Source organism: Stegodyphus dumicola, chromosome 3 (assembly GCF_044657685.1).
Source record: "Stegodyphus dumicola isolate Sdum_Otavi_A_Nest chromosome 3, ASM4465768v1".
Taxonomy (NCBI): domain Eukaryota; kingdom Metazoa; phylum Arthropoda; class Arachnida; order Araneae; family Eresidae; genus Stegodyphus; species Stegodyphus dumicola.
Window position 1 is genome coordinate 48,259,441 of NC_140770.1, and position 12,566 is coordinate 48,272,006.

The window sequence follows — 12,566 nt, forward strand, 5'->3', positions numbered from 1 at the left end:
AGTTTATATTTTTTAAGTTTATGAAAAAATAATTTAAAATGAAATCAGTTATTAGTTTTATGAAAAGGAGTTGTTTGACTGTCGAAATTGTTTATAATGGCAATTTGTTAAATGGCGGTTAAAATTAGAGTGAAATTTGAAATCTGCTGTATAAGAATTTCTCTTCCAGATTATTTTTAGACAAAAAATAAAATGGTGCCCAAAGACTAGTACAGATACAATAGATTGTATACAAGATAAAAAAAAATGAATAAATGTGCTAGCTTCAGATAGTATTACCAGAGTTAAAACTATCATTGGTTACATCCAGCATTTTGCTTTATACTGATTTGATTGAAAAATATTCTATTTCACAACATTTTCACCCTTATGGTGATATGTTTGAACATTAAGAGAATTTTGTGTTCTCACTTCGATTTATATAAGAGTTTTGAATTTTAGGTAAATTTTTTAACAACAACAACAAAAAAAAAAAAAAAAAAAAAAAGAACTCTCAGCTTATATTCAGAAATATATGTTATTGATTGTAAACAAGTTTTGTATAGACAACATCATTGTGGGCTATTGAGGAAGGAGAGAACATATATTATGAAAATCTACTAGCCTATTTATTTCTAACTGCATTACTACTCAATAAAACTATTATTCTAAAACTATTACTGTTGTAATATAAAAAAAATTACAAAAATTGCAGAATACTGCAAAACAAAATTACTAACCACTTAGAATCTCTCGACAAACATCATATTACATTTACTCAAGTCTTACGAAGTCTGCTAATTAGTAGGTCATAGAATTTTAAATTGAAAAACTTGGTAAATATTTAAATAAATGAATAAATCAATTCTTATTAAAAATCAGGGAAATAAATTTTAAATTTTACATCATAGAACATGGTAGTATAATTTCTTTTTACACATGTAACCAAATCTTCATTTAAAATATGTCCTAAAAATAAAAGCTGTCTTCATAATAAAATCATCTTCAGCAGAGTTCTTCCAAAATGTTTCAATCATTACATTGCTACATATGCATCACTACTATGCATTTATCATTTTCATGGCTCTGTAAATATTAATTAAATGCATGATATATAAGATCTGTAATTAACCTTCTGAGAAGCCTCACAATACTCAATTCTCAGAGTGTTGCCATTTGCCAAAGTAAAAAATCTTTATTTTACCTTTTAAATTTCACTCTCTAGCTACAATTGTTTAACAAATTGACAATTTAAAAGCAATAAATGCATTTAATAAGGCAAAAAAGCAGCTTCAGATTGTCATGGGCAATTTAACACATATCCCTCTTCTTCTGGAGGGGGGAAAATGGAAAAAGTAACCCCTCCCAAAAAAAAATGAACGAAGACCAAAAAAAAAAAAAAAAAAATCCCAAAGAAGAGAACAAATATAAGTTAACTTTTAAATTCAATAAAGTTTTATTCAAAATATCCAAATTTTATATTGGCATGTTTTGCTCCCAGTTATAACAAATGTACTTCTTAACGTTCTGACCGGCCTGGGTTTTTGCTAAGAAAGCCCAGATTTCTCAAAGTTACCCAAGAAAGAATTATTTTCTTAATTATTAATGTTAAAATGCCCCTGGCATTTTACACCTGGATTTATGCACTTTTAATATATTGCCTTAATTTCTTGGGCATATTTTAAGATGAATGTATATATACAATCTCACAGATATCACAAAAATATTCTAGGCTGTATATATGCGGCCTTGATGGTCAGGCAGTTAATAAATTAAATCTTTATTTGATTTTTTAATAATTCATTTAATTGGTATAAACTAAAATGTATTTAATTTATAATATATCCAATTAATTTTTTATGAATATGTCTAATGCTGCATATTATTAATTGAAATTGCTACATAATCATTTGGTTTCAACCACAGTAAAATTTAACAAGATGTTTTGAAACAGTAAGCAATTTCAATATATATATAGAGAGAGTTCCTATAATTCAGCTACCACACACTGGAAAGGCTATCCAGCTACTAACTAAAGTAAGCAAATGTATATGCCACCGAACGACAGGCTAAAGTAAACAAAACTGACCAACAAAAAAAAATACCTAATGTTTTCAGTATGGGACAAAAATAACTGCCATGTGTGTATGAAATACAAAAACCTTTAAATAGGAAGAAAACATATATACATAGGCATTACAGTAAGTGTGAACAAACACATCGATTAACATAAATTCTGTTTTAGAAGAAGCATTTTTAGAATGCAATACTATCACCTTTTCCAAATGCAACTAAATGAAAGACAAGTAGCATAAACAGAAAGATGATATGACAAATTTTTAGAGCATACTTAGTTACTAATTATGATAACTTCTGTAATGAAGGGAGAATAAAATAATGTAAAGAAACAAAGCAAGCAGCATTATCTAGGAATGGAAAATGTAATCATGTTTATACCTGGATGGAAAGAACAAGTAACAATACTCACCAATATACACGGATTCCTATGAATATGGAAGCCCTATTGCTTTTTAGATGATTTTAGCTAAAAATCTCTCTACATTAAAACAAAGAAATCGAATTCACCAACTGAAGACACTTTTTAGATGATTTTAACAAAAGCAGAATTGAATATTTGTTTAGCAGCTCAACAATGCTTTGAATAGAAAAAATTATTTGTATTTTTTTAGCATAAGACTCATGGTTCCTGATGCAAATTTTTATAACTCATGCTTCTTTTTTTTTTTTTTTTTTTTTTTTTTTTTGGTTGGGGAGGCTCTAATGTATCACAGGCCACATTGGCAAGGATTGCTATATACTTCACAAATATTCATGTCAAAAGAAGGGTCTTACCGGACAGAATTGCATATTTTATTAAGATTTTATTTATATTATCTTAACGGACAGATAATAATAAGCAGCTGAAGGAGATAATGTTGAATCGCTTTCAGTCAACACCATCTTTTCTTATACTTACTTGATCTATCATTCTTTTCCTTCGCAGTAAGTACTTGAAATGGAAGCCACTGATAATAATTATAGCAGCAATGTTACTCCAGTGTTATGCCAGTACTGGTGTATAGGTTCAGAGAATCCAGGGATGTTATGGGAGCATTTTCAATGCTTTGTTAGAGTTTGTCTGGTGTAGTAATAAAATAAACACCAACTCTGGCCTTAAAATATCCCCACGAAAAAAGGCTAATGGATTCATATCAGAAGATCTGGCAAGCCATGAAATGAGGAAAATTATCTAATCCATTCTGCTACCCTACTTGCAACTAAGATTTGTTAAAATGTTTGCAAAACAAATACCAGCACTCTATTATGGACCATACATGTTACCATACAGCTTGCAGCACATCTTTCAATAATATCAATAATTCTCATTTCAAAAAGTCATGGCAGTAATCACTGCACAACATTTGATAGCAATTAGAGGGATATCTATCCATTTCCTACAGCATCTATTGTACAAAAGCTGTTCATATTACGTTATTATCTGATGCTTACGACTGTACACAATGTAAGTGAAAAGAATACAGTTCCTCTAGTCTGCAAATGAAGCCTGATAATGCAAATGAATAAATTCTGGAGGCAAAAACATTAGCTGGTATTCCTCGGATTCAGACACCTGCCAAGATTATATTAATTTTTTTCCTATAACAACAGCAATAACATATCACGGTGCCATTTATAATTATCTCCACAATCCAAGAACTGTGCCAATGGTTTCTCCTCTACAGCTGTCATGCTTCCTCTAAGCTGCCATTGCTTACCAATGTCAGCATATCCAAGATTTATATAATAAGACAATATACAAGATGACTATAGCTGCTAATACTGCCCCTCAAAAGAGTTCTTAGAAAGTTCACTTGATATCATGTTTTTATACAAGGTCACTCTACTGTAGCAAGAACTTCTGCTGTGCCATGCATTTGCACATCAAAGTCATGTCTGTTAGAACATAAAGCAATGCATTTTCTTGGCTACACATCTCTTTCTGCACAGCTTTCACATCACACTCTTACTGACACTGAACATTCCATCCCTATTTATAGGATATTTTTTACTTAATTTTATTAACAAAATGAAATCCCCGAGTTTTTCAATCAATTCTGGAGCCCTATATATATTTTTTTCTATGAAAAGATGAATGTCCTTAAAAAATTATTAATTTTAAGTGCACCATTTTTCAAGATTAAACTCTAATATACTCCAGAACCCAAGCTAGACTAAATGAAATAATTTCCTAATACCTAAATAGATTTTCTTCTGAATACTTCATCAAGTAATGAATAATTTAAATTAAATATATATGTATGAAAATTAAAATTGTATTAATTCATACACTGGTTGCAGAAGATTTGGATCATCTACAGATATTATCAAAGTTATAAATAAATATAAATTTTTTATATAATAAACATTAAATAAATACACTCATGTCCATAAATTAAGGATAATGCCAGCTCCGGCAATTAAAGATTCAGAAACAGAACAAACGCGACTTATGCATACAGCCCATTTATTAAACAAAAGATAAAGAACAAAAAAGATGGTGTATGTATGATACTGTTACGAATTTGGTATTTAAAAAACTAATGTTAGTTCAATTATAAATTAAATGGTTTTCTTTCCTGTGCAGTGCAGCGCATGACGAATATTAAAAGAAAGCTTAGCCGGAAAAATTGAAAATACCAGAGCGTGTGCATTTAACATTTAATAAATATCTCTTTTTGATTTTGAGAAAGTACTAGAAAATTCTCGCGCACGATTTTAAAATCTTATAAAAGAAGGAAAACCTCTCAGTTCGTTGGAGTTACTTAATTTGTTGTTTTTTAGACAACTGCTCTTGTTGACTGTAGCGAATTCGGGGATTAGCTTTCTTTAGCTGTTTTGAATTAAGTTCTATTGAACGTTTGAGTAGTTAAAAGATAACTACTGTGAGATATTGTAATCCTGCATGATAATTTGAGAATATTTAAGCATATTTGTTAGGATAATAAAAAATTTTGTTCATCTTTCATCGGACTTGAGTATTCATTTCATAACGAACCTCTACACACGCAACAATACCATTCATAAAAACTGTTAATACATTGTACATCTTCCATACAATGAAATACAGTCCGTACAACGTCTAGGCATGCTGAATATGAAATTATTAAGCTGATCTTTGAGCAGTTTACTCCACTCAGCAAGCAATGCTCTCCAAAGTTCCGGTACACATGTAGGAAGTGCTTGATGTGCTGCAATTCGTCGACCAAGTATGTCCCACACCTGCTCTATCCGATTCAAGTCAGGTGAGAATACTGGCCACTCCATACGGTGATATCCTAAGATTGAAAGTATTCCTTTACAGTGTTTACTTGATGAGGATGGGCATTGCCATCCATAAACACAAATTCTGTGCTCATGGCACCCCTAAACAAACATACATGTTGTTTCATAATGATGTCCCAATAAATCAAGACCATAATGGTTCCAATCTGAACATGTAGATCTGTTCTGGCGCCCAGTATAATTTCACCCCAAACGAGCAGTCTTGCACCACCATAATGGTGTCATTCAATGATGTTGTCTTGGTGGTAATGAGTACCTGGAGTTCTCCATATGAAAGTCCGATGTGAATCAGACTGCAAGCTAAACCTTGACTCGCAGAAGCCCACTGGGATGATGTCCATATTGCATGTTCTCTACTTCAGGCTAAATGCTGGTGACAGCGAGTTGCCATGTGCGGAACATATCTGATTGGTTTATGGGCATATAGACCAAACTGTCCCAAATGCCTGCACACCGTCTGCCTTGAAAGTGTCATATCCATGGCTGAAGCTAGCTGACGAGACAGATTTGATACTGTGCTCTGTCTACTTCTTTTGACACCAAATACAGGTTGGCATTTGGTGTTGTTACTTAGGGGTGACCTGCACTGTAATATCTACTGACATTTCCATCATTTTGGAAATGTTGCCAAAGCCTACAGATGACACTTTGGGCTATTCTGAGTTCCTCGGATACTTCCATCTGAGTACGCCCACATTCCAGGTGGCCGATAATTCTACCTCGTACAAAATTATCCACATGTGTCTTCTGTGTCATAACTATTTGGTTGTGGCACTGAGTGGCTTACAGAATGCTTATGAACAATTTTACTTCTTTGCTACCATTCCTTACATACACTTCTCTTACACTCTCAACATAGTGATATACTATCGACGTCATCTGATGGCTTTCTGTAGTTTGCATATTATTCTTGAAGATGTGTGCGATAATTCTACAGGTGAAATTTTTACTTTAGAGTTCTACTTCCGTGTGATTCTGAATTATCCTTAATTTATAGACATGAGTGCATAATAGTATGTAATATATTATTACAGTATTGAAATATAATACTTGTTTTAAAATATATACTTTAACTCTTGAACATTCTCAAAGAAATCTTAGCGATTAAAAAAAAAAAAAAAAAAAGAACAATACGAGTTCGACTTCCGTGTGATTCTGAATTATCCTTAATTTATGGATATGAGTACATAATAGTATGTAATATATTGTTACAATAAAGAAATATAATACTTGTTTTAAAATACAGATTTTTGACTCTTGAATATTGTCAAAGCTATCTTAGTGATTAAAAAAAGAACAATATGTGTTATAAAATAAAAATTTTAATTTATAACCTTAGTACAAAAACCCTAGCTTATATCAGGATATTTTAAACTTACTTTTTGGTCAATTTAACTCCTCCCTGAAGGCCACTAGAAAAGGTTCCCTTTCCCCGGCCACCAGCTAAAATTTGAGCTTTCACAACATATTCATCAACATCTGCAGTAGAAATATATAATTTAATGCATTTTATGTATGATATGGATGCAGATAATTATCAGAAAAAATAATACCAAAACTTAAATACACATGATTTTGCAAGCTGCAATTAATTTTTTGCAAGCTGTAATTAATGCACTTATCAGGAATGGCTAATACCCATCAGTGTTTTAACCATCTCATCACCTAGAATTTACTCAGGATGCAGCATAATGGGTGACTGAATTATACCCATGGGAGTTCTGCACGAATGCAAAACACCCAGGGAATAAATCAAAGGGTATCCCACTTCCCCCTCCCACTACAAGTGTCTCGATAGTATTTAAAAAATATCCATGCCTTCTATTTGAATTTGAACCTAACGATACAGTTTGCTAACCACTATATTGATTAGAACAGTTATTTTTCTAGTTAAAAGCTTATTTTTATTGTCTATGACACTGTAAGAAGCTAATATAAACTGATATGATGCTGTGAATATATGAAGTGTTATGTGTCAGTACTTAATTATAGGTAGTTTTGCATAAAACGTTTTGCTCTACATAAATCACTTGAATAATTTAGAAATACTGTACATCATTATACGATTAAGAATTACATACATAAGAATTCAGCTGTACTTAAGAACAAAACAGCATGTTTCTAGAGAATTGAATCCATTATTTGCTGAGCATTTTCATATCCTTTCAATCTCTCAGATTTCTTGACTTGTCTCCTAATCAATAACAGCTTAAACCGATTCTATTTTTAATCTGTTAACGATATTTTATGAATATTATATGGTATATTTTTACTGATTTTTCATTTTGTTTTTTAACACATTTATTAAAACTGGTAATATTTTACGATAAAATAAAACTGAAAATATTGTAACGGATTTGGTATTTTAATAGCTAATATTAGTAGAATTATAAATAAAATTGTTTTATTCCCTAAGAAGTGCAGCGTGTGACGAATGTTAAAAGAAAGCTAAGCCAGAAAATTAAAAATACAACAGCACGTGCATTTAACATTTAATAAATAAATATCTCTTTTTGATTTTTGAGAAATTGCTAGAACAATATTGCATGTGATTTAAAAAGCTTATAAAAAGGAGAAAAACCTCTCAATTCAGTTAGTTGTTGTTTTAAGAGTTTGTATAGAAAACTGCTCTTATTGACTGTAGCGGATTAGCTTTCTCTAGCTGTTTTGAATTAAGTTCTGTTAAACGTTTGAGTAGTCAAGAGATAACTACTGTGAGATATGTAATACTGTATGAATATCTAAGGAAATTTAAGCATTTTGTTATAATAATAAATTTTTGTTCATTTTTCATCGGACTTGTGCATTCAATTCATAATGAACCTATACATACGCATCAATATATCATTGAAAAAATATGTTTAATTACCATTATCTTTTTTAAAAACTGCAGACTTCATATTAAATTCAAATCGCTGCTGTAAACAACTACTTTTTATTTATCTGTACAATACTTTTGTAATACGTAAATCAACCATTTTAGAAGTAAAATGAAACATTGAAGTTAAACCAGTATTGATGTAGGAAACTTTCTTTTAAAGTCATCAAAGAATGGTAAATCTTATGATAATATCACTAAAGTTATAGGTGAAAGTCACATCCGTGTCCAGAAAATAACTGGAAAGTACAAATGAGAGGGATTGGTCGAAAATAAAAATTGAAAAAGAAAAAAAAATTTTGAGGACCTGTAACAAAAAGATAAATACTGAAAGAATTCAAGCTAGATTCCAAAATAAGTGTCACTAAACTTGATGTAGAAACTCTGATAGACACATTTGTGCCTCTGGTAGGCATATTTGTGCCGAAACGGAACAAAATGTCATCAGAAGAGGTAGTTATAACATACAGCAGCAAGAACGAAACTGTTCATACGTTTTTAAAATCAGAGAAAGCATTTAAAATGTGCTAAACCTTATTTATTGAAGAAAGAAAATTTTTGGAGAAACATTTTCAGAAAATTCAATATATTTAGTAAACATGGTCATCGTATTGTTTGCAGAAAATCAAACACTAATCTCAGTCCTAAAAAGTGACGCTCAATACAAAACATATGGGAGTGGATCTGCTATGTTTTGAGGTTATACAGCTGTAAAAGAAGCAGCAAAGTTGTCTTACTTAATGGTAATATAAACCACATAATGTATTTAAACATACTCAAAAAGAATCTGAAAGAAAGTATAAAGTTAGGCCTGGATGAAAATCTCATATTTTAGCAAAACAATGACTCCAAACATATGATATAAACATATGAAAATGTAGTGCCTCTACTGTAAGCAGCAAACAATCACTGTAAGCAGCAGCTATCACTGTAAGCAGCAAACAACATACTCTTACCTGATATGCAGACATCAATATTATTAAAAACCTGTGGTCTCTACTCAATGCCTGTGCAGCAACATAAAATAACAAGTAAATATCATTTAGAATGACTTCTGCATGAAAAATCAGACAAAATATTTTCAGATACAAGTGAATATTTGATTGAGTCTTATACCATAACATTTGAGAGTAATAATAAAAGATAATGAGCATATAAGAAAAACGGTACATTTCTGTTTCGCTGGCACAAATCTCGCCAAGCAGACTTTGTTGGCGACAGCATACACATAAAAAATGTTAACAAATGTTAGTTCTAAGAATTTTTTATTTAAGCCATAAACATTTTAATATGGTTTAAAATTTTGTAAAAAGCCAATAAATTTGTAAAAAGATATTAATTTAAGAATTTCTATGCTTTCATGGTTCAGCACCCTGATTCGCCAGTTCGTATCACGTGACCATAAGTGATCTATCTCTCGTAAACTACGCTACAAAAATCTAATTCTCTCAGTAATTATCTACATTAATTTTAAGTTAAATCTTAAATTAAATCTTATGGAATACAAAATTAAATGCAAGAATTATTTCAATTCGTACGAATAGCTTACTCAGAAATTATGTTAGAAAGCAGTACTTTACTTCGCTAGCATTCTCATTAGATTTGACGAATTTAACCCTTGATTTTGCCTTTTCTACATTTTCGCCTTCAAGTGAATTGTGCAATTGCATCCTAATTAATTATCGCGAATGGTCTTAGGGCATAAAATTTAACTAGTAAAAATTCTATATGATTGTATGCTAGTATTGAAAGAAACAATCAATCTGATAAGAAATGGCAGCGACTTGTTTTGAAAATGAAGGCTAAAAGGTTATCAGCAAATATATTCCGTTTGGCATCAGTTGTACCATTATTGGCGACTTTATCGTTTGCGCTCTGGCAAAACGGAAAAATACCGGAAAAACTAACATTTCCATATTTATTAAATATAGGGAATGTAACGAAATACTAACACCTCCATGTTTAGTAAAAAAAAATATATTAGATTAAACATTTACATGAGAAAAGAAATATATAATTGTTAGCTGTACTCAATTCAACATTTTAGTAATATGGTCTCTTCAGACTTGAAATTTATGCTACAAATTATTAAAGTTAATACAAGTAAATGAAAACATTTTCAGTAATTTAACTGTCTTTTCAGATATTTCAATGGCATTACCTTTTTTGGTTGCTCAGCAATTTTCACTGCATTAATTTCTTTAGTTGTGAAAGCAATGAAAATTCAAATTCAACATTTTATGGTCTAGTAATATTTTTTTTTAAAGCAAATATCTGCTAACATTTAGTTTAAATGCTACGTGAAGTTTTATTGTCACAGATTTTTCTTTCAGTATTTTGTATTACTGTTAGAAATTAAATTATTCATTTAACTGTATGAAATAAATGTATTTTTACTTATTAGTAATTATTCATTTGCTTTGAAAATTGCTTTTGCCAAAAATAAAAAGGTGTATATTTTCAATTTTTGGAGGCAGAGTAACTATTTTCGATAACCCCAACTAGATTAAAAAATAACCAATAAATCAAAATAATTTATTTATTTATGGCAAAGCATTACAAGCTATTTCATGTATTCTAATAAAACATTCAAAACATGCAATGTTTTCACTGACTTAATTTTACATTTCTGAAATGAGAGAAAGTGCATTTTCTTTTCAAATGAATGACTGAATGAAGGAGAAAAAACAATTTATCTTTTTCAAACAGATTATGCAATTTTTTAAAATATGGAAAAGCTATGCAATATAGAGAAACCTAATTTAGCAGAAAATTGTTGATTCTTTAGTATAAAATATTTGATTTTTCTTATTTTACTATAATCATAAATGTTTCCTTGTAAAAACAGCCATAGTGCTTAATCAGAAAATTTAATAAGCTTAATTGTTCAAACTGTAACATGCAAATTTCAAAAACCACTGACAACTGATGCATTAACACAGAAATACCAAATTACCATATAATTAAGCAATGTTCCAATTACACTTTTATTTTTCTTTCTTACAATTAAAAACTTTTCATAGCCAAGTCTTTTATTAAGGAAATCAACTGTAGGTACTAAAGCAGAAATAAGTAAAGCAGAAATAAGTAAAAATTCTTACGAAAAGTGTGAGATATTTCCTCAGCTTCATTTACATTAGAGGCAACTCTAAAATTCTGAACACAGATCCCATGATCATTCATTAACTGTTTGCTCTGATATTCTTGCAAATTTAGGCGACGGACTGGAACTGTTACTGATGGAATCTGCAATAAAAACAAAAGCAATTACATGCACAATTACTCAATCTCTATACTGCAACCTATTATTTTTGATTCCATAATTATCATGAGAAAAGAAATATATTAGTTGTACTCAATTCAGTATTTTAGTAATATAATCAATAATATACTTATGAAAACTGCAACATCTATGAACCAGGATCATAAGACTTGAAAGAAATTTATGCTACAAATTATTAAAGTTAATAAAAGTAAATGAAAACATTTTCAATAATTGAACTGCCTTTTCAGATGTTTCAACAACACTACCCTTTTTTGGTTGCTCAGCAATTTTCACAGTATTAATTTCTTTGGCTGTGAAAGCAATGGAAATTCAAATTCAACATTTTATGGTCTAGTACTATCAATATTTCTGTTTTCTGGGTTTCCTTTCCAGTTTCAGTATTTATTAATATTTTTAATTTTACTCACTTTGGAATCGATAAAAATGTTAATTATCTTGTACATATATGATTATAGAAATTCAAACCATAATATAATCTCCATCATATTATACAACAGGGGTGGCCAAAGTGCGGCTCGCGAGCCTTATATGGCTCTCGCAGGCAATTTGTGCGGCTCGTGCATATAAAATATATGTATGAAATACGGTACACTAAAACTATTCAGTGTCCAAAAAGAAGTAATTAATTAGTTTAGACTCTTTCTGCTCTTTTCCCTAGTTATCAGGGATTTCTTTCTATTTAAAACCTCTTCCACTACTTCTATAATGATATAAATATAAACTTGTGGCTTTTAGAAAATCTAGATGCGGCTCTCGAACATTCCTGAATTCAAACATGAGGCTCGTACTGACATGAAGTTTGGACAACCCTGTTATATAATATTCAAATATTTATACAATTTTAATTTAAATTTGCTTTTTCTTTAATCCAAGGACTAAAAACATACTCTCATACATTACCAGATGTATCCTTAAACCTCTGAAAGTTTATTCAATATTTCTTCACCAATTCTAATCACTTAAATCATTATTTTTTTAACCAATTTATAAATATTTTGTTGATGTTTTCAACATTTAATACTACGAGACTACTTTTTATGATGTTTACTACATTTCGTAAAGATGTCCTTTGTCAGCAAT

At 30.2% G+C, this 12,566-nt stretch overlaps 1 protein-coding gene across 1 annotated transcript in view; it reads right to left on the reverse strand.

Annotated features, from left to right (window-relative positions):
• ScsbetaG (Succinyl-coenzyme A synthetase beta subunit, GDP-forming) overlaps positions 1-12,566 on the reverse strand; it is a 43,280-nt gene that overhangs the window by 28,418 nt on the left and 2,296 nt on the right. The window contains exons 2-3 of the mRNA XM_035352567.2: positions 11,302-11,446; positions 6,702-6,801 (exon numbers count right to left, since the gene is read on the reverse strand). Of these exons, the coding sequence (XP_035208458.1) occupies positions 6,702-6,801; positions 11,302-11,446 (245 nt within the window). The remainder of the gene's footprint in view (positions 1-6,701; positions 6,802-11,301; positions 11,447-12,566) is intronic.